Source organism: Vulpes vulpes, chromosome 15, assembly GCF_048418805.1.
Source record: "Vulpes vulpes isolate BD-2025 chromosome 15, VulVul3, whole genome shotgun sequence".
NCBI lineage: Eukaryota > Metazoa > Chordata > Mammalia > Carnivora > Canidae > Vulpes > Vulpes vulpes.
In genome coordinates, this window is record NC_132794.1 from 421,845 (window position 1) to 444,752 (window position 22,908).

The 22,908-nt window shown below is 56.8% G+C and overlaps 1 protein-coding gene across 11 annotated transcripts in view; it reads right to left on the reverse strand.

Annotated features, from left to right (window-relative positions):
- The window catches only part of PCNT (pericentrin), a 103,054-nt gene that overhangs the window by 70,275 nt on the left and 9,871 nt on the right, over window positions 1–22,908 (reverse strand). For all 11 annotated transcript variants that reach the window (XM_025985473.2, XM_025985471.2, XM_025985474.2 and 8 more), the window contains exons 3-12: window positions 15,522–15,656; window positions 13,818–14,073; window positions 12,174–12,229; window positions 10,558–10,732; window positions 9,998–10,134; window positions 8,833–8,944; window positions 7,433–7,640; window positions 7,042–7,105; window positions 3,253–3,385; window positions 2,147–2,364 (exon numbers count right to left, since the gene is read on the reverse strand). In XM_025985473.2, coding sequence (XP_025841258.2) covers window positions 2,147–2,364; window positions 3,253–3,385; window positions 7,042–7,105; window positions 7,433–7,640; window positions 8,833–8,944; window positions 9,998–10,134; window positions 10,558–10,732; window positions 12,174–12,229; window positions 13,818–14,073; window positions 15,522–15,656 — 1,494 coding nt within the window. The remainder of the gene's footprint in view (window positions 1–2,146; window positions 2,365–3,252; window positions 3,386–7,041; window positions 7,106–7,432; window positions 7,641–8,832; window positions 8,945–9,997; window positions 10,135–10,557; window positions 10,733–12,173; window positions 12,230–13,817; window positions 14,074–15,521; window positions 15,657–22,908) is intronic.

Consider the following 22,908-nt stretch of genomic DNA (forward strand, 5'->3'; position numbering starts at 1 on the left):
GAGCATGTGACTCCTGATCTCAGGTCATGAGTTCAAGCCCCACACTGGGTATGACTGTTTGCTTAAAATAATCAAGTTATTAAAATAAGTTTAGGATCCTGCTTCTGGAAATAGCTGAGAAGCTATAATCAGGCCAAACCTCCCAGACACTAAGAGGTATAAACCCTGGGAAAAACATAAGAAACTACTTAGAGGCCTGAGAGAGCATCTAAAAGCAGGCGGATTGTGGAGAAGGGTCGGACACTAAGAAGAAACAAACGGCACTGGGCACTCTACCTGTCTGCGCCACACACAAAACCCCAGCACCTCCTTTGCGTGAACAGAGGAGGTAGAAAGTGAGACGTAAAGGCCCACTGGGACCGAACCAGACACAGAAGCTACAGGATCTGTGCATTAACCTAGCCCCAGTCTCTGATCCCTGGTGCAGACAGGTGTGGGCAGACGCTAGGAGTACCCAACACAGAGAAGATGTAATGTGGAGTCAGAGTCCAACCAAGGTAACTGTCCGCTAAAACAAACAAAAAAATCAATACTTTTCAGTGGTACGTAACAGATTCCAGAGTCTCAACAATGTGTCATTCACAATGTCCAGAAAATAATCCAAAATTAGCTGATATACAAATACCCAAGAAATACGATCCATGCTAAAAAGAAAATACAGGATTGTATTGGAGAACCTCAAGATGCCAAAATTTTGAAATCAGCAAAGGATTTAAATGATTTTTTAAAAAAGATTTTATTTATCTATTTGAGAGAGAGCGTGCGAGAGCACGCACCTGCACACAAGCAGGGGGAGTGCAGAGGGAGAGGGAGAAGCAGGTAACCTACCGAGCAGGGGGCCCGATGCGCCGCTTAATCCCAGGACCCCAGGATCATGACTTGAGCCAAAGGCAAACACTCAACCAACTGAGCACTGGGTGCCCCAGCAGACAAAGGTTTTAAAAACAAGTATCATAACTGCACTTATGGGCATAAGAAAAATATGCTTGTAACGAATAAAAGGATAGCAAATCATGGCAAAGAAAAAAAATTCTTAACAACAACAACAAATAAGACCAAATAGAAATTGTAGAATTCGGGGGCACCTGGGTGGCTCAGTGATTGAGCATCTGCCTTTGGCCCAGGGCGTGACCCCGGGGTCCTGGGATCGAGTCCCCCTTCGGGCTCCCCACAGGGAGCCTGCTTCTCCCTCTGCCTGGGTCTCTCCCTCTCTCTGTGTCTCCCATGAATAAATATGTAAAATCTTTTTAAAAGGAAAGGATACGTCATCAAAGATACAAGGGTGCATTTTTCAGGAAGATGGAACAATCATAAACATCCATGACGATGAGAACAACCTCAAAATACTCAAAAATCAACAAAACTAAAGGGAAAAATACATGATTGTACGCGCCGTCTCTCTAATTGATGTAAGGAGATGAAACGGTGGTGCAGGAGAGCTATTACACACACCCGAACATCAGAAGTCGCGGAGGAAAGTGTGCCCTCCGCTCCATGGTGCCTGACACGGTCACCTGCTGAAACCACAGACCGCCAACAAGGGCGGCCGCCTCCAGCGGGCCCGCCAGGCTCCAGCCTGGGTTCCGCTCTGCTCCAAGTCCCTGCCAACACCTAACGGCAGCGCCTGGACAGGCGGGTGAGAAGGTCACATGAAACTCAGTCTTGATGGAGACTGAAAATCCAGAAAGACCCTTGTGGTGAGAGCATCGGGCCACAAGCTCAGGCGGAGGGAACGCAGCTTCGTCCGGACGGCTCCGACTCCGTCGAGGGCACCCTGCAGCACAGGGGGGCCCACGGCGCTGCGTATGCGGAGGCCTCCCGGGGATCCAGGCGAGGCTGTGCCAACCTCCGCCCGCACCACCAGACTCGCCACACGCACACTCCATTGCCGTGCCGTCAGCCAGCAAGGCAGCCCAGGGGCTCACTGGGCCCCAGCCCGCAGCACGGTGCCACCTACCTGCCGCCCCCCTGAGGACGCCCGGCCCGTCCCCTAACCCCGGAGCAACAAGGAGTCAGACGCGCTCGGCCCGAGGTGGAGCCCTGTCCTGAGGCGCGAGCACGGCCGCAGGAGCAGAGAGGCCGGAGCACCAGGACCTGCGCGGGCCTCCGAGTCCGCGGCCACAGAAGGGGCCAGGCCCACACTCACCCTCTCCAAGTCCTCTTTCAGGCAGACTTCGTGCTGCAACTTCTCGTGTAAATTCCTATTTTCTAGTTTTAAGATGTCCATTTCTTCCTTGAGCTCCGTCTGAAGAAGCAGGAGTTTAAGCCTGTGCTCGGCTTCCAGACCCAGCCCTCTGGCCGCCACCTCCGTGTCCACCTCCAAGGCCGTGCCCTGTGCACACGGGATGGGCACCCGCGTGAGCTCTGTGAGGGGGCGAGCAGGCGGGAAGGACAGTCAGGCACAAACCTTGAAGGCACCACACGCGGCAGACTAGGACGCTCGCCCTCCAACTCCCCAGATGACGGACACTTGTTCCTGGGGCACGCCCGGGGTGAGCCCAGCCTGAAGTGCATGGGAGGTCACAGCGCGGCACCCCATGCCCCCGGCCCCAGTGACGAGCCTTGCAGCGGTCCTGCCTGGAGCCACCGGACCCACTCACCGCCCGCCCCGTCCCTCCAGGGGATGGTGGTCAACTCTGGGGGCATGTGGTTCGGGTCGGGTTCTGTCACCTTCCTGGGCTCAAGCACAAGCTGAGCAGAGGACAGGTGCTCGGTGCCGGCCCGTCAGCGCCCATCAGCGCCCAGCAGCCGGTGTGCGCGGCCAAGACCTCCCACAGCAGGAGGAGAAGAGTGAGGGGCAGATGCCAGCACCACAGGAGCCTGGCTCTAGGAGCACGCTCCTCCTCCTCCGCCTCATCAGCTCCAGGGGAGCCCCCGCCCAAAGCAGGCAGGGCTGCCGAGCACCCCGACGTGGGCCCTGACCCCCACACCCCACCGCCCCACCTGGAATCTGCGTCCAGGGCCGGCCTCACACCTGGTCTCCTCAGCGGCTGGGCTGCATCCACTGGGAGGACCGCAGCTTCTCTCCGCCCCCGTGTCCTGCGACCCCCCCCAGCCTCCGCCCCCGTGCTCTACCTGGCCGGGCCCTCTCCCGACTCGCCGCAAGCCCAGCCCTTAACCCCAAGGACCCACCAGGGAGGAGCTGCAGAGTTCGGGGCCAGCCTGTCCACGCAGCCCACGCGGGAGCCCCCCCATGCGTCAACCCCACGGGCTGCTCGGCCGCCGACAAGGGCAGCAGGGGGCCGCACACACCTTGGCCGGGCCCTTCTGAGAGGCCCCCGCATTGCTCCCCTTCCGACTCCTGGGTCTCCACGAGGTCCGCCTGCTGCTGGGCTTCCAGGGAGGATGTCCACGCTGCGAGGTGGCACTGGTGGTTCTCTGCCAACTGTGTGGGCAAACGCACAGCAAATCACGCAGAGGACACGTCACAGGCGGCCTCTCCCCCAAGCACCCGATCACGGCCTCCCACGTTGCCCTCCCTGGGCCGTGCACGCTTAGGCTGCCTCCGTCCCTGCATCTTACCTCGGGGGGCCCAGTAACTCAGGGAGACAACAGCCCTGCGGAGCCGGGCACGCAGCCCTGGCCGGAGAGCCCTCCCCGCTTCCGTGCAGCACTCGCCGAGCCACCACAGCCCCAGGTGCAGGAGGCCAGGGAGGCCATTCCCGGAGCCTGCCCAGAGCCTTCGGGAGCTGCACTGTAGGTGGACCTTCCCGGGCCACGGCCTCCGCCCCCCGAGGGGCTCCAGCCTGCTTACCCCCCACTCCACGTCTCCCCTCTGCATGTCCCCTCTGGGCCCAGACCCAGCCTGGCCTGCTTGGGACACAGCCCTGCCCCATGAGAAGGGCCCCAAGGGAAGGGCCTGTGGTCACTGCTGCAGCACGGCCAACCACGCGCAGCCCAGCACCCTCGGCGTGGGGGGGGGGGGGGCGGACGACAGAGGGGCTCAGGGCATGTGCCAAACCTGCTGAGACCCTGAACATGCAGCCAGTGAACTCATTTTCCCCAAGAATCAGAGGAGTCCTAGCAACCTCATCTTCATGCTCACAATAAGCTGGTTTTCTTCTAAAACAAGACTTAAGTCCCACCCCGTTACAGGAATGAGCCACGACAGCGATAGAAGGCTCGGGCGCAACACAGACCTGGGCCCGCAGGACAGCGAAGCACGGGGGCTGTGTTTCTCCAGGTCGGGCTGCAAACACTGTTGTGCCACGCGGAAGGGGTAAGGAGCCCAGAGCCTCCCGCTGGACCAGTTCCAGGTGCAGAACTAGTAAGAAACGGCTTCAAGGGATCAGCAGAGGGTGCCCAGGGGCTCGTGGGTGAAGCGCCCGCTCAGGCCCCATCTCAGAGTCCCTGCTCCCCTTGCGCCTGCCACTCCCCAGCTCCTGCACCTCTCTCACATGAATAAGAATCTTTAAAAACCAAGTAAAAAAAAAAAAAAAAAAAAAAAAATCAGAAGAGGATGCGAATGCTGTGGCGCTCTGAGACGGGAGACGAACAGCCACGGGCCAGGGACCAGCGACAGCGAGCACGACCAAGTCCACAGGCGAGCAGCGCGGGCACTGCAGATGCCATGAGAGCGCGGGGGGGCCCACAGGGGGGCCTGGGCGACTTCAAGGAAAAGGGGCGCGACCTCATTAAGAATCCTAGGAAGAGGGACGCCCAGGGGGGCTCAGTGGTGGAGCGTCTGCCTTGGGCCCAGGGCATGACCCCGGGGTCCCGGGATTGAGTCCCCATTGAGCCCCCTCCATGGAGCCTGCTTCTCCCTCTGCCCGTCTCTGCCTGTCTCTGAAGGTCTCAGGAATAAATAAATAAAATCTGGAAAAAAAAAAAAAAAGGCCCAAAGGAACACAAACCACAGATGCTGGCTGCCCCACAACGAGGACCACGCAAACGGGCAACGTCCAGCAGTAGGAGGGGACGTGGGGCCCACACAGTCCGCTGACGGTTCACCAGGCGCCCTGAGGAGGGCACGGTGGCCTGTCAACGTCTAAACACACGTTCCATCGCTCTTGTCCTGCCTTACTGAAACGTGGCTACGATGACGGAAAATTTACCTTAGGAACCTGCGAGGAGAAACAGGAGGAGGTCTTCAGGGAACCAAAGCTGACCAACCTCGGAAGACAAAACTCACTGCCGTGGCAACGCCTGGGATCCACGGGCCAGGAGGTTGGCCACCCCGGGCAGGACCCCAGGAGGAGCCCTGGTCCCCGAGACCCGCCGCCACGGGTCACACACCACAGGGGACGCCCACACCACACAGACACCCACACGGGTGGACGGAATGCAGGACACGGGGAGCACGAGAAACCCTTCCCCACCTACGGGCCTCAGGGGGCAAGTGAGGATGCTGCCCAGGCACTGGCAGGACAAGCAGGAAAGCTGAACCCCTAGAAATTAGGTGACAACGCAAATAACCGAACTGCAACTGAAAAACTTAGTAAGTTCCAAGAACACCGGTGGCTTGCCTCTTGGGGTGAAACACGAAGGTCACGAGAGCTGTAAAGAGAGAGCACAGGACCTGAACTGGGCGGTGACGGGCCTCCTGGAAGCGAAGGGAGCGTCCCAGATGCAAGCATGAGCCAGAGATGCGCACACACGCCAACGGCCGTCCAACAGCTCCAGGGGCCCGGCGGGGACCCAGGGCTGCTGGACACGCAGGCAGCACCCTCGGGGGGAGGACGGGACGGACGGGACAGGCGGCGCTCTGTGTCACTGGGGTGTGAGGACGGAGGACACGTTCCAGACGTTACACCGCCACACACGCGCGCGCGCGCACACACACACACACACACACGAGCTCTCGGGATCCCCCCTACGCGCCCCCGTGTCGCCGCCGAGGGAACAGGTGCAGCAAAGACGGACCCTGTGCAGACACACCCCTGCTCCCCACGCAGCACGGAGGGCAGGGCGATCCCAGCGACGGTGGGCAGGACGGGGCGCTGGATGGGGAGCAGGACGGGGCGCTGAACAGGAGCGGGCCGCAGCCTGCCCGGGGCACTGCAGCAGCCACACCACGCCTGGCGGGCACCCACGGAGGAAGCGGAAGGGAGGAAATGATCGCGCGTCTGCAGAGAGGACGCGAACAGTGGAAAATCAGAAGCCACCTGTTCAACAGGACAGACCGTGTCCCCAATATCCCCACGCTGATGTCCGAATCTCCAGCACCTCAGAAGGGGACTACCTCTAGAGACAGACGCCAGGGCTGTCTGCACAGAGAACACGTGCAGGGGCCGCACAAGGGCCGCCCTGCACAAGCCCCGGAGATGGCCTCGGGAGGGACCAGCCCCGACCTCAGCCTCCAGCCCCAGACGACAAGTTCCGGCCGTTGACCCCCTGCCCTGCGGTTTGCCACGGCCACGCGGTGACGGAGAGCAGCAGGCACTCACACGGAAGCTGCACGCCCTGGGGCAGAGCATGTCCACCTGCCCAAGGTGACCTCCCTGAGACCCGGCTCCCGACACCTGCAGGGATCACCACCAAGTCAAGGGAACCCCTGGCGACAGGAAAGCCACGCTGGCTGCATCTCAAGCGCCCGCAGCCCCAGTGCCTGCGGACTGACGCTCGACAGACAGGATGCGTGTGCACAGAGGACGTCACTCGGCCGTAAAGCACGACGAGATCTCGTCATCTGTGACAACGCGGATGGGCCTCAAGGGTGGAACGAGGAGCAAAGTCAGTCGGTCAGAGGGAAACACACACCACGTGCCCTCGCGCGTGGAATCTTGAACCTGAGCTCACAGATGCAGACGACAGACTAGCGGCTGCAGAGGGGGACAGGGCGGGTGGGACGGTCGGAGGGTGCGGAGTTCCAGGTGCAGAGCGGAGGAGCCCCAGGGTGTCGCGACAGCCTGCTGATGGCGGTTAGAAACGCCGTGTTGTACGTATGAAAGCTGCCACAAGAGCAGATCTTGAAAGTTCTCATCACACGAAAAAGCAGCTCTGAGGCCCCGGGTGTGGACTTGCTGCACAGCACCGTCCGCTCACCGCCCGCACCTGGGGCACCCATGTGCCCGTCTCCCCTCGGTTGGAAAGAAGGCTCACCTCGGGCTGCAGGCTGGGTCCGGCACGTTGCTCTCGTCTCTCCCCTTCACGCATGCTGGACGGACTAAGAGAGAAAACGCGTTTCAACACCTCCTCACCCGCGCTTTCCCCTGCGGAGCTCTGTCCCTCCCGCTCCCTGCGCCCGGCCCTGCCTCCCCTCCCCCGTGGAGGAGCCTTGTGTGGGAGCCGAGGGCCAGGCCGCACGCCGCTGAGCCCCGCACGCCTCCCCGCACTCCCACCCCCACGCTCTCTCGCCTCGGGGCCCAAACACAGGCTGTGGTTCTCGCACGAGGCTCGTGTCCCTGGCATGAAATCACTAACAAGACGAGGTCTCGTCAGCTCAAGGTTCCCGCATCTGGAAACACATTTAAGATGAAAAGGACTCCCGTACCCGATTCCCCCGGACTCCAGAGAGGGCTCTTCGGTCGCATCCTGCAGCCGCTGCTCCAACAGCACCGGGTCCTCCCGCCCGCGCTCCGCAGCCCCCTCAGGGCTCTGCCCCAGCTCGGACTCCTGCTCGGGCCCCCGGCCCTGGCGCTGCTGCTGGACGCTGCGCTCTCGCTCTCGCTGCTCCAGCTCTTCCCCGTGAGGCGCGCGGGCTGGAGGGGTTACAGGGTCACCGTCAGACAAACACTGAGGAGCGCCATCCCCAGAGAGCGCCGGCCGGCGGGCAGGTGCAGCAGGCCCCTCCTGCGCTTCGCTCCCACAGGCCGGTGGCCGGCGGCCTCAGTGGATCCCCCGTCCCCAGAAGCAGAGCGCTCTCAGGCCGGGGCCGAGGGCATCAGGGAGACTGGGGGTGTGGGTGGGCGGCCCAGCACCTGAGGGCTCCACCCACAGCCGGCAAGGAACAAGACCCGGCCCCACGGGCCTGAGCCCCGGAAGCCACGTGGAGGCCGCCAACACCCTGCCCCTGCTGCTGGGCCCACACGAAGCCCAGGCTTCCCACCTACGTCGACATCCGCCAGCTAAGAACCGGGGTGGCTTCAAGCCACTAGCCTATGACGTCTCATCATGACAACAGCACAACACACACTGACCTATAGAGAACTTGTCACCGTCACTGTGGGCAGCAAGGGGATGGATGCCGCCAGGGGGTTAACACGGACTCATAACTAACTTTCAAACACCACAGCCATGACCCGGTCACCACCCAGAAGTTTCCATGCAAACAGCCCTGCAAGGACCCTGGAGGCCAAGGCAGGGCTGCCCCACGGCCCACGCGGGAGCCCACTGTGTCAGCACTTATGCCGCTAGTCTACCCGCAGGAGCTGCAAGCTGCACCCCCGCGGCCATGCACAGCCACCGTCCGGGTGTCCAGCCCTTCCTCCTAACCCTGCTCTCTGCCCGGCAAGGGCGACCAGCAGCCTGGAAAGGCTCCATCCCGACTCCCCGGCTGGAGGCCTTGTGGCCGGCGAGGGGGACTTGCAGAGGGTCTTGCAGGAGGGGCCAGGCGAGCTGCTGGGCCCCGCAGACTCGGGCGTCGGCCTGGGGGCCCCGGGAGCTCGGGGCACCTGCACCTGCCAAACGCCCACTGACACGGCTTCTCGGTGAACGCCAGCCCCACCGTAAGCTTTAAGGACCTCACCCTGAAAACTGCCTCATAGGAACATGAGAAAACACGACGCTAGCCGTTACCCGCTCCAGGGTGAAACCAAGGCCCTCAGGTCTCCACCCTGAAAACACTCTTCAAAGAAGTCTACAAAATCGCTTTCTAAGCCTGCTGCGACTTTAAGTCTGACTTCGGGGTTTCGACGACTAAAAACATAGCTTTTTCAATGGGAAACTCCTCACCACTCGCGTCCTGTCTATCGGGTCTCGGAGACTCGAGCTGGGACCAGAGGCGCCGGATCTCTTCCTGTGACTGAGCCTTCAGCTCCGCGTACGATGCTCGGAGGCTCTCTAACTGGAAAGGGAAGGCGACAGGGTGAGACGTCTCCAAGAACCACCGCGGGAGCTCGGAGCCCAGCTCCAGGGACACACGAGGTGAAACGAGAGGGCCGGCCACAGCAGCAGCACAGAAACACTACGACCGTTGGCAAGACGCCTCTACCTGACTCTACCCGGCTGTCCCCTCACTGAGTAAGGACAGAAACCTTGTCTGTCACCCTAAACCCCCATCCTCTCGGGCGTCGACCCGCCCTGCACCTGGAGCTGCGAGCACCAACCACCGTCGCCACGGGGGGTTCGAGTCAGGCCACACGTTGCCCCCAAGGCCCTCAGTGGGGAGGTACGAGGGCAGGGCCGAGGGGACACGGGGCCTGGGAGCTCCGGCCTGCGGCAGCCCTAGGTCAGCCTCCACGTCACGGACAGCCCCACCAGCCTCACGCAGGGCCAGGACAGAAGGTGTCCTTCCGTGTTCCTTTCCCACCAGCAGGGGACATGAGGGGACGTGAGGAGGAAAGGCGGCAGCGCAGGTGTGGACGGAAGCCTCGGGACGGAAGCACAAGCTGCTCCTGGGTGCTCACATCGCCTCCTCTGCAATGGGGCACGGGCAGAGACGGAGCCCGCCTCTGGTTCCCTTCCTGTCTGACCCCTCGGCCCCAGGCCTGGGGCGCTGCTGTCCCGAGGATGGAGCCCTCGGCTACCTGAGACCCCGGCCACAGCTCCCACCGTGGGACGCGGGCTTGAGCTGGGAAAGCGTTCTGAATACAGAAGCAGTGGAAGTGCTTCTGGCTGAGCCTTCTCAGGACCTGTGTTTATTTAGGGTTACGGCTGAGAACGTGGCCTCAGACTCCTAATGCCTGGAGCCTGGGTCCCAGGGGCGCTGCTAAAGGACACGGATGTTGTGCGGCTGCCCGGAACCACTGGGTCAACTCCACAGACTCTATCCTTCCTCTTCTACTAAGTACTGGGAATCCGCGCGTTCAGGACTTCAGTTGTAGCAGTACCAGAACAGGGAACCACCACCGGGTCTTCTAACCCCCCCAGGAGCTGGGGCCCAGACGTCCCCACCCACCTCCAGCTGCTTTTCCGCCTCCTGGTCGCGGAGCCTCAGCTCCAAGTCCTGCACGTACTGGCAGCGCTCCGACTGCAGGTCTTCACGCAACTGCCTCAGGGCCTCTTCGTGCTGGGCCTCCAGGGTCCTCAGGGCACCTGGACGGCGGCAGACACCTCACTCAGGGCGCGCCGCTCCCAGCCCCGCTGTGCCCAGCACCCGGTGCTCCGCCACAGAGGCGCCAAGTGACGGGCGACAGTATGAAAGGCAAACAGTCGTGTTATTTTTTGGTAGCATCTTAGTAACAAAACATGGACAAATGTCTCTGAATCAAAGGTTTCGGGAGAAGTTAGGGAGCTTGAGACGTCTGTGTTCAAAGAAGGAAGACCCCGAGGCTGAGCCCGAGGGCCCCGCTGGCCCGCACCCAGCACCAACACCTGGGTAACACACAAGGCCCCTGGCACTGACACGGAGGACACCCGCCCAGCGCAGGCCGCGCACAGCCCCTGACCTCGGTTCCAGCGTCCCGCACCAACACTCACGGCCCTCTTCGAAACTGCTCATTTTAACCTGAAACTCACATTCAGCCTGATTTTTGGCTTGAAAGATCTTCTCCAATTCAGCTTTCTGTTCTGACAATTCTCTCTTAAACTGGTCTTGTAAATTCTCCAACTCTGACCGATGCTTTGCAGACAACTCTCTGCGTAGGTTTTCCAGGCATAAACCTCTCTCCGATTCCCAGTCTCGCTTCAGGCTCTAAATCAAGTATGGAAAGAAAAAGACTATGGACTAACAGTGGACCATCCCTGGTAAAAAATTTAAACTGTGAAAAAAAAAAAATTTTGAACAGTGTTGGAAACCCTGGTGAGCAGCCATGGCGCCCAGACCAGACGGTCACTACAGGAACCTGCATGGTGCCCACCACCCACACATAGGAGCAGAGAGCAAGGACCCCCTGCCCAGAAACAAAGTGTGGACGGAGGTCATGCTCAACAATTCACACACCGTCCCCCACGAAAGACCCAGGGTGCTGCTGTGCCATCACCTGACCTCTGCCGAGGGACGGCGTGGCCATAAATGCCCTAAGAAAGGGGTCCCCAAGATGCCTGGGTGGCTCAGCGGGTGAGCATCTGCCTTCAGCTCAGGTCGTGACCCCGAGGTCCCAGGATCGAGTCCCACATCGGGTCCCTACAGCGAGCCTGCTTCTCCCTCTGCCTGGGTCTCTGCCTCTCTCTCTCTGTGCCTGGGTCTCTCACAAATAAATAAACAAAATCTTTATTTTATTTTTTTTTTAATTTTTATTTATTTATGATAGTCACACACAGAGAGAGAGAGAGAGGCAGAGACACAGGCAGAGGGAGAAGCAGGCTCCATGCACTGGGAGCCCGACGTGGGATTCGATCCCGGGTCTCCAGGATCGTGCCCTGGGCCAAAGGCAGGCGCCAAACCGCTGCGCCACCCAGGGATCCCACAAAATCTTTAAAAAACAAAAAAAAGGAGTCTCCACTGTCCAGCTTAGAGGGGTGAGGAGCGGGAGCAAAGCCCCTAACAGCCGTCCAACACCAACGGCCTGATCAGTGCAGCAAGGACAAAAACACCCACGTGCCCAACGTCACATACGCCCTCTACTGTCACCAACGTCCCCCAACCTCACGAGCCCCGTCCTCCGCTGTCATGGGCACCAACAGCCCTTCTACAAATGTAGCCTTGACAAAGGGACCAATTGCCAGGACCAGGCTTGTCACACCCTCAGTGAGAACCCTCCCCAGGAGACTCCAGGACTAGCGGGTACGGTCAGCACAGCACATGGGCCCGCCACGGCGTCGGCTGCACAGGGCTCTGCCCCCACCGCTCCTCCCCCGTGCCCCGCACCCCACATGGGTCACTCAGTCGCCGGGCGGCCCCCTGCAGTGGGAGCACAGGAGGCCTGGGCTGTGGGGGCCACTTGGGAACCAGACTCAGGGTGCAAGTGCTTCGCGTCACAGAACAAGTACACGCAAGGCCCCAAACGAGCTGTGCTGACAAGTTCACGCTGTACAGAGAACGCTTGACCTCGAAAGCAAAAGGCAACACACCATCTGCCAGCATGTTCGATGAAAGCTCTGACTGGATTTTGTCTGAATCAGGTGAAGGGGGCCGGGGGCGGGGGGGCAAGCTGGAGGGATGGAGGGGACTGCGGCTCGACAACGACCCCTACCTCCACGGCCCGGGCGTTTCTCTCCATTTCTGACTGTAGCTTCTCTTTCAGCTCGGCTGCAAGACAGACAGGAGAGCAGATCAGATCTCAGTCTCCAAGTTTCCCAGCCGGAGCCTCGGGAGGTAGGGCCACGTGCAGGGGCCGCTCCCCAGAGCACACACCAGCGCCCCCAGAACTCTCCCAGGACAACGGGGCTCGGGCTTGGGGGTCATCTAGGAGGAAACAAGAACCCCACTGTGATTTAAATTATGGATTACAGGATTACATTCCCGCCCAGACCAAGGACAGAGCCCTCCCGGCAGCCTGCAGCCCGACGCTGGCTCAGCCCCACACACCCCGGGGCCTGTCGTCCAGGCTCCCCCTGTGCCAGACTCCAGGCGACGTACCACAGACAGGCAGATGTTCCAGGACCAGCCGCCCCCAAACCCCGAGGGAAGGACCACAAGAAGAGAGGTGCCGGGTGCTGGGGGTGCGGAGGAGGGATGAGGCTGGACCAGCGTGCGAGCCGTGGCATGGACAGAGGGGTGTGCACACGCCTGGAGATGCCGGTCAGAGGTATGGGGACCTCAGGAAAGGGCTGCGGGGGAGCAGCACCAGCCAATGCCACACGTACAGGCGAGGGTGGCCTGAGCAAGCCCAGAGCCCCAGCAAAGGGCCAGACACCACCTGTGAGGGGAAGTCGCGGGGCCCAACCCACAGGAGAGCCTCATGGAGCAGAGGGTGGGCGTGGGCCCCTCTGTGGCCCTGTTCCCAGAGGAAATGGCACAGAGGGGCCTAAGGGGAAACAAGTTTTGTATTTTAAAAAATGAGCAAAAACAAGAGGACATAAAACTATTTACACTTGCTGAAATCTACGTGAAGAAACGTGGGACGGAACCCCCGGAACCCGAGAAGACTGGCTCCCTCAGACAGCTGCGGGGGGACCCGCAGGAGGGAAGACTTGCAACACATCCGGGGCTGCACACGTTGCTTCCATTTTTCAAATGAAAAACTCAACAAATAGGTAGATAAGCAGAGGAATGGGGAGACTGCTCACGGGCACGGGTTTCTTCCTGGGGGATGAACGTCCTAACCTTAGACGTGGGGACGTCTGCAGACTCGGAAACGCACACTTCAAGTAGAGAACCGTACGTACGTGAACTACAGCACAATCAAGTTAGTGTTTACAACTGATGCTCACAAAGCAGTGACTACAAAAAAGTACCCAAAACACCAGTAAAATGTGAATAGCTCTCAGATATCAATAAAGAGCTCAGTCTAGGAAAAGGTGCCTAAGCCGTCCACAGGGAGCAGAGAGAGGCACCTGCGGGACATGGGGGTCCGTGTCCAGGAGCATCGGGGACGGTCGACGAAGCTCAGCCAGACACAGTCCCGTCCAACAGGCGGACACGGAAACTTCCAGCACACCGGCAGATCACCACCGACGACACGAGACCATTTTAAAAACTAACACAGGCCCAGCGGAGAACTGGACAGAAGGCAAGGGGACAGCAGAGGCCCGCGGAACAGGATGTGCACTGCCCTCCCGCCCGGCAGGGACTCTGTGTGAGCCCCTTCCCTGGGACCAGCCCCTGGCGGGCTCACCCCCACCCCAGAGCAGCAGGAGGGGCCCGCGCCCCACTCAGGTCCTGGTGAGGCCCGTACCGGTTTCCTGGCTGCACCGCAGCCGCATCTCCTCCTGCTCCCGCGCGTGCTGCTCCCTGGCGAGCTCCAGCTCCTGCTGCTGCCTGCTGCGCAGCAGGGCCAGCTCCTGGGCGTGCCGGCCATTGAGCATGGCCCGCAGCTCCGTCAGCGCCGTCTCCTTCTCCTTCTGGAGGTTGGCTTGCGTCAGCTCCAGCTGCGCCGTGTGCATGTTGCTCAGACTCAGGCGCAGCGCCTCCAGCTCCAGGGAGGGCACCGGCTGCGGGAGAGCGAGGCGTTTCTGGGCGGTCGGGTCACGGACACCAGCACAACGCCTGGCGTGTCCGTGTCTGCCTCGTGCTCAAGGGACGGCACCAGCTCAGCTCCCCGCAGGGCCTGAGGCAGCCCCAGCACAGCCTGGCAGCTCCCCCACCTAGAACTGCCCACCCCATCCTATCCGGAAGCCCCTCTGAGCCACATGTGCTCTCCCTCCATCTAAACCACGGCTCTGCAGATGGCAGGGGCCACAGGTTCCTCCTTGAGGACACGGGCCACACAAAGCCAGTGGCTGTGCAGGATGGCCCCCAAACTCCCTCCAGGCAGACCCCAGCCCACAGGAGCATCCTGGCTGGAGACAGGTGAGCAGCCATTCCCGATGTTGCAAGATCCCCATCAGAAACACGGGACGAGGGGATCCCTGGGTGGCTCAGTGGTTTAGCGCCGCCTTCAGCTCAGGGCGTGACCCTGGAGACCCAGGATCAAGTCCCATGTCAGGCTCCCTGCATGGAGCCTGCCTTTCCCTCTGCCTGTGTCTTCACCTCGCTCTGTCTCTGTCTCGTGAATAAATAAATAAAATCTTAAAAAAAAAAAAAAGAAAAGAAACGCGGGATGACAATCAGAATACGAACAAGAGGTGGCTCTAGACAGTCACTGCCCACAAGGGTAAACCCTAAGGCCAAATGGAGCCCAGCAGTGGCTGAGTTAGTGACACCATCAGGAACCCTGTGCTCCAGACCAGAGGCAGAGTGAGCACGGTGCTTCGCTGCTCTGGACGGTGGGCACAGGGGAGACATTTCTGTGTCTAGCTAAGACACGGGGCATCTGTTTCTCCCTCCCCTGACTTGGGGGAAAGTGGAGGAAGGCCTGGGTTCCAGGAAGCATACCTTATTCCCAAACAAAACAACAGAAAAACATGCCTGGAACTTAGCACTTAAGGGACACCCAAAAAAGCATAAAAATAAAATGAATAAAGGAGAGCAGTAAGCAAAAAACACGGGAATAGGACACGTGTCTCCAAAGAGGCCAGCAGGGACCACTGAGGACAGGGAGGCCACAGGGAGGGGCAGGGCACACAGCAGCCCTCCCACCACAAGAGCATGTCCAGAGCACCCTCTGCTCCCGCAGGTGGCAGCCACCAGGGGAACGGGTGCGCCTCACAGCCTTGCTCACAGCTTCTCTTGGTCGAGGCCGCTCGGGGACACGGCACTGCCTGTGGTTAACGAGTGCAACGGCAGCAGACAGAGGAATGCTGGCTGTGCTGAGTGGCACCTGGCCAGACTCACTGCCCCAGGTGTCCTCGCACATCCCTCCCCCTGCCCTTTCAAAGGCCCCCATACAGCAAAGTTTGCAGCACATCCATCCACTGTGTCCTACCTACAACCCTGCCAGGTCCCCAAACCCACCGGTGCAATTATAGGGATCGGCCACGCCCCCGAGTGCCCCTGTCACCTGGGTCTGCAGCTGCACCTGCTGCATCCCCGCCGGCTGCCGAAGCTCCACGGGCACCTGCTGCTGTGCACTGGCCTCATCCTCCTGTCTTCCCATTGGCTGTGCAATCTCTAGCTTACAGTCTTGTTCACGGTCCTGGAGAAAGAAAAGGAAGGGACAGTCAGGACACTTGGGACAGACCTGAGCCCAGCAGTGCTCACAGCAGGACTCCCAGCTGCCAGAAGGTGAAGCAACCCAAGTGTTCGCAGACAGGGGAATGCATAAACAAAATGTGGCCAAGCCATCCAAGGGGTATCACTGAGCCGTAAAAAGGAATGACAAACGGACACACGGGACGACAGCAATAACCTCAATACATGAAGCTCAGTGAAAGCAGCCAGGCACAGACTGTGTGGTTCTAGGACTAGGAAATGTCCAGAACAGGCAGGCCCACAGGGAGAGAACACTGGCCGGGGCACCAGGGGCTGGAAGGAGAGGGTGTGGGGAAGGACGGCTAATGGGCACGGGGTTCCTTCTCGGGCAGTGAAGATGTTCTGGGCCTAGACAGTTGCGAGGGTTGCACGACAAAGTGGCCGTACTAAGAGCCCTTGATATCCGTATACTCTAAGATGGTAAATTTTACATACGTAAATTATACCTCAAAATACCTACGAAAAACATTCAGCCTGTTTAAATGGCTTAGAGGAAAGTGGAAAACCCCAGAAAGAGTGGCAGCGGTGTGGATGCTGGACAGGAGGGGGAGGTCCCCAGGCTGCCTGACCCTCAGTCGAAGGAGGGCAGGGACACCCACAGGAGGGAAATGCACACAAAATGCCTGGAAGTGGTGGGTTCCAATAAAAGCTGAATGAACCTGAAGATGTAAATCTGAAACATCACTTTATACCTAGTCAATCAGCAAAAGTTGGTGATCATGTGGATCCTCAAGGTCACCAAGGTCATGGGGAAACAAGCAAATGCTGTCAAGGACAGAATAAGTTGGTATAACTTTTTATGAACTTTTTGACGACACACATCAAGAGGCGTAGAAAACATTTCTGTCTAAATATTCCCACCTCTGGGGCAGCCCGGGTGGCTCAGCGGTTTAGCGCCACCTTCAGCCCAGGGCCTGATCCTGGAGACCCAGGATCGAGTCCCGCGTCGGGCTCCCTGCGTGGAGCCTGCTTCTCCCTCTGCCTGTGTCTGTCTGTCTGTCTCTCTCTGTGTGTGTCTCTCATGAACAAATAAATAAAAATCTGTAATAAAAAATATATATATATATATATATATATTCCCAACTCTGGGGGCGCCTGAGTGGCTCAACTGGTTGAGTGTCCTCTTGATCTCAGTGTCATGTGTTCATGCCCCACGCTGGGCTCTGCACTGAGCACGAAGCTTACTTTAAAAACAAAAAAAATCCCAACTCTGGGAACATTTTTAGCATCAACAATCTAAAGGGAAAAGAAAAGCTACAGGTGCTCTATGAGCATCCCAGTCTCCCCTATGCATCCCCAACCAGCTCCCCGCCTGGCTCGGAGCACACCTGCCCCCACCCCAGCATGCTCCCTGCCCCCCTCCCCCCAAGAGTAGGCTATGACAGCCAGAGGCCTCCCAGCTTCCCCCACATGACAGCCCAGACCTTTCTCTGGGGCTTGTCGACAAAGCACCTTGGACTCCAACCAAACTGAATTTTCCTGCCCAAACCAGGACTCCTCTAATGCTACGTACCTCGTTAACAGCACCCCCAAGCCCTCACAGTCCTCCTTGGCCTGCTCACAGTGACCCCACAATAGCCCAAGGCCAGTCCTGACATCCCTCCATTCCCATGAGCACAGCTGACTGGCCCCCATGGTCACTCAACCTCACGTGAGGTCACTGCTTGGAGGCCAGATGACGCATTCAGAAAACAAATCCAACCCTGTCACACTCCCTTGAAAAACTCAGTGCATCTGCTGCCCTTGGGAAAATCCCTGCAGGGGGCAGGCCCTCCTGCTGACTTGGCACCCGCCTCGTGCACCAGGGGGCCCTGCACCCTTGGAACGGCTATGCCCCCCTCCCCTAGCTCATCTGGGACCTGCCAGCCTCCGTGACCATGCCAAGCCTGGGTCGCCACCCAGAGGCTGCAGAGGCTCCTGCAGCTCCCTGCACAGCAAGCACTCGGCACTGCCCGCGGGGACGTCCGTGCAAGTGCCCCCGCCTCTGAGGGCCACTGTGGAATCAGACGGTTCAAAGAAGAGCATTAGAGCCAACTGAATAGCGTCATGGACCCTTCTTCAAATGAAGGGGCTTTTCCCCCACGGAAAAAGGCAACACAGGAATGTCCAGTTTTAAATTTTTTAAAAAATTTTATTTATTTATGATAGGCACACAGTGAGAAAGAGAGAGAAGCAGAGACATAGGCAGAGGGAGAAGCAGGCTCCATGCAGGGAGCCCGACGTGGGATTCGATCCCGGGTCTCCAGGATCACGCCCCGGGCCAAAGGCAGGCGCCAAACCGCTGCGCCACCCAGGGATCCCAGGAATGTCCAGTTTTAAACATAAAAGGCACGATCTTAAGACATCTTTGCTACAAACATCAGAATCGCTGGATAGAATGTGACAAACATGACTCCACGTGCTCTTGGGAGAGGGACACGGCCTGGGCCAGACAGGAGGGCCGGGGACTGGAACGCCATCTGGGGCGACCGGGACGTGCGAGCAGCGCACGCTCCAGAACCCACAGCGCGGCCTGAAGGGTGGCCAGTCGCGACGTCTGACACGGCAGCGTCTCGGAGGCCCGTGGGCAGGACAGGACACGGCCGCGCCGCCCAGAGCGAGGCCACCGGGTGTGGGGAGGGCAGGGAGCCGACCCGCCTCCACGGCACGGCAGAGGCGATGTGGGGCGTCGCTCCCCAGACGGTACGACCCAGGCTCCTCGCCACGGCCACGTGTTTACTAATGTACAGCTGCCCCGGGGCGCAGAAACCCCCGAGCAGAGGAACGGACCTAAAAGAAGTCCTAGCGAAGGCGTCGGCCGGGACAGCGAGCGGACGCGAGGCTGGCACCGTCGGGAAGGGCCCCGCGGGCCGCGGCGCACGCACTCACGGAGCCACCGCAGCACCTGCGTGAGGCCTGCCGCAGGCCGCCCCAGGAGGGGAACAGGTGAGCGGGGAGCGCGACCTTCGGCAGCGCCCACAGGGGCCCGGGCCGCACAGGGGTCACACCACAGAACTGCCTGCGCCTCCCGACACCCGGCAGGGCTCAAACCTGTGTGCTCACGTAAAGGTACCGTCACACTTAAAGTAGAAGCAGCTTTGAGTCCTGCCTGGGAAACCTCTCGTTGTTCAAACTGGTGTCAGCGTCTTTAAAAAATCCAAACGGGGGGCACCCGGGGGGTTCGGCGGTGGAGCATCTGCCTCGGCCCAGGACGTGACCCAGGGTCCCGGGATCGAGTCCCGTGTCGGGCTCCCCACAGGGAGCCTGCTTCTCCCTCTGACTGTCTCTGCCTCTATGTCTCTCATGAATAAATAAAATCTTTAAAATAAATAAATAAAGGTATAGAAACGAAGTATATTATTACTTCAAAATGGATAAAAAGAGAATTAAAAACAAGAAATGCCCCGATAAAAAATAATCCAAAGCCCCATCCCCACTGTAAAAAGAGAAAAAAGCAAACAAAACACATAGAAAGCCTAAATTAAATAAAATGTAAACTCAAACACATCAGAGATGACATTACCCACTAAAAAGACAAAGACTGTCAGGTAACTCTAAAGAATCAACCCCATGCTGTGTAGCAGGGCATACATCTAAAACACAAGGATGCAAGATGTTGGAAGAGAAAGAATAAAAAACACCAGTATCGTGTCTGATCCATTTACAAAAAGTTTTTTTTTAAGGTTTATTTGAGAAAGAGAGCAGGAGAGAGCACAAGCAGGGGGAGGGGCAGAGGGAGAAGCGGACTCCGTGCCAAGCAGGGAGCCCGAGGTGGGACTCGATCCCAGGACCCCGGGATCATGACCTGAGCTGAAGGCAGAGGCCTAACCAACTGAGCCACCCAGGAGCCCCTTTATTGTTTAATTCTTACTCCTGCAAATTACTTGTGAAATAACTTAAGCAGAAAGTAGAAGCATCCAGGGACCCAGATGATAAACAGCGGTAGTCCACACGAATCGGAGTCGGAAGGGTTCTGGAACCATACTCCCTAAACCTCCTACAGCCCTATGTTTTAACCCTTCAATACAAGTCTCTGTGAAGGTGATTTTCCTCTGAAATTCTGGACCTCCGAGCAAGGTCTGGATGGTTCTTTTACAAGATGATGACCCGTACTTCCTTTGTTCCTGACACATAACTGGAAGGTCAAATACTGCTTTCTGCCATTTCTCAGTTAACTGCCAGGAAGGAACGGAAGGAAAATGCCTTTTCAGACCCTCCACTTAAATTGTGCGGGAAGGTGGCTAGATCCTGAACATTTACCATGAAGTCCTTCTGCAACTCTATCTCTGCTTATAACCTCCTATAGAAACTCAAATCTAAAGCTGCTTACAAAGCTTACATGGTTTATTTGGGACGCCCGGGTGGCTCAGCAGTTTAGTGTCTGCCTCCGGCTCAGGTCGCAATCCTGGGATCCGGGATCCAGTCGGGCCTCAGGCTCCCTGTGAGGAGCCTGCCTCTCCCTCTGCCTATGTCTCTGCCTCTCTCTGTGTCTCTCATGAATAAATAAATAAAATCCTTTAAAAAAATAAAAGCGAAACTTCTAAAAAGCTCCCCATGGGCAGAGTAAAGCAAAGACACCTTTAGTCCTGCCCCTACAAGGGCCCATCCTCTGCTGACACAGACGCGGCTGCAGTGCAGGGAAGCCTATGTGCCCATGACTGTCCTGCCACAAAGCGATCTGCGCTGGACTTGGAACAGTGAACGCTTTCCTGGAAGTTTACTTTTCAGAAGATCATTACTCCAGGCCCCAAGATCACAACCTGAGCCAAAGTCACACACAACCAACCGAGCCACTCAGGCACCCACGATTGATTTTTAAGTCATCTCTACACCCAATGTGGGGCTCAAACTTACAACCCCAAGATCAAGAGTCGCATGCCCTACCGACTGAGCCAGCCAGGCGCTCCTAACATGGTACTTTACCTATACACATACAAAATTTTAAAAGTCTGTAATTAAAAATAACTCGTTGAAAAATAATAAAAATTTGAAAAATTGTGAATGAAGGTAAAGTCACACACAGAGAAAAACCAATAAGCTTGACTGTATGTATATTTTAAAGGCTGGAAATTGATCTGTGTACCTATCTCAAGAAGTTAGAAAAACAACAAAATTAAAACCCAACATAATTTAAAATAAGAAACTATATATAGTAAGAGCATAAGTTAAACATAAATGTATACATAAAAGAATAAACACTAACTTAAGGATGTATTTATTTAAAAAAAAAACAAAAATAAAAAGAAATAAAGATGCATTTATTTGAAAGACACCAAGTGCACACCCACGGGGCTTGATCCCACAATCCATGAGATAATGACCTGAGCCAAAACCGACTGAGCCACCCAGGTACCCCTGGAGTTCATTTTTTTATAAGAATAATAAATATTAATTTGTGGTGAGACTAATAAAGGCACAATTACCTTTAAAAAATGAAGAAGGTCGGGATGTCTGGGCGGCTCAGCGGTTGAGTGTCTGCCTTTGGCTCAGGGCATGACCCCAGGGTCCCGGGATCGAGTCCCACATCGGGCTCCCTGCATGGAGCCTGCTTCTCCCTCTGCCTGTGTCTCTGCCCCCCTCTCTCTCTCTCTCTCTCTCTCTCTCTCTCTCTGTCTCTCATGAACAAATACATTAAAATGTTAGGAAAAAAAAAAAAAGAGAGATGCCTGGGTGGCTCAGCAGTTGAACGTCTGCCTTCAGCTCAGGTCGTGATCCCAGGATCCAGGATCCGGTCCCTCTGCCTATGTCTCTGCTTCTCTCTGTATGTGTCTCTCATGAATGAAAAAATAAAATCTTTAAAAAAAAAATGAAGAGGGTCATCAATACTGGTGCCACAACCACTAAGAAGAGAACATTCCTATGAAAAAATGCCAACTAGAAGATCAGATAAAAAAGTGAATTCTAAGAAAAAGCCTTAGTGAATAGTCTGATAATTCTTAAATAAGTGGAGTCTGTAATTAAAGGCTTTCCCACAAACAAAACCTCAGTTCACCATCCTACACAGGCTCCTCCAGAGCAGAGGAGACCTCAGCTCATCAGGTAAGGCCATCCTGACAAGGAGGTTAAAGTACAGGTGACCTTCTCACAAAAATACATGCTTTCTCTGTAGCAACTGGGATGATCATATAACTTTTCTCTTTGAGTCTGTTAATAGCACTAATTTCTTTGACTAATCTTGCGCAACACTAAAATACACTCCACTTGGGGTGCCTGGGTGGCTCAGTTGGTTAAGCCTCCAACTCTTCATTTCAGCTTTGGTCATTATCTCAAGGTTGTAAGACTGAGCTCCACAGCAGGCTCCACGCTCTGCACTGAGTCTGCTTGTCCCTCTCCCTATGCTTTGCCCCCACCTTGCGCGCGCTCTCTCTCTCTCAAATAAATAAAATCTTAAAAAACGAAAACCACTCCACTCTACATCCACCCAAACTGCTAATACAGAAGGAAAAAAAAAAAAGGCTGTCAATATCAATCACAGAGGTTATGGGACAAGCGATCCTTACATGTCACTACTAAAAATAGAAACAACTGTTTTACACGATTCAACATGTGCATTTTGAAAACATACGTGTACACTGATCCAATAATTAAATAATTACAGCCTCAATAAAAACATGTGCACATGTACACCAAGAGACCTATGTAAGAATGTACAGAGCAAATGCCAAATAACAGTGGAGCAAACAGATGGAGGTACATTCATACAACAAACTACTACACACCAACGAAGATGAATAAACTATAGCTCTTAACATGGACAAACCTCATAAATAAGACACTTGATATAAAGATACAAACTCAAGACAGGCATACTTGAGATTATTCCATTTATTAAAGTCAAAATATCAGGGGTATCTGGCTAAGTCAGTTGGTAAGGCATAAGACTCTTCATCTCAGGGCAGCCCCAGTGGCTCAGCGGTTTAGCGCCGCCTGCAGCCCAGGGCGTGATCCTGGAGACCCGGGATCGAGTCCCACATCGGGCTTCCTGCATGGGGCCTGCTTCTCCCTCTGCCTGTGTCTCTGCCTCTCTCTCTGTGTGTGTCTCTATGAATAAATAAATAAAATATTAAAAAAAAAAAAGACTCTTCATCTCAGAGTCAGGAGTTCAAACACCACATTGGGTATAGAGATTACTTAAATTAAAAAAAACTTTAAAAAATTCAAAAATCAACAAGACTGTAGTTCTAAAAGTCAAGGTACTCAATACACAAAAAGTAACT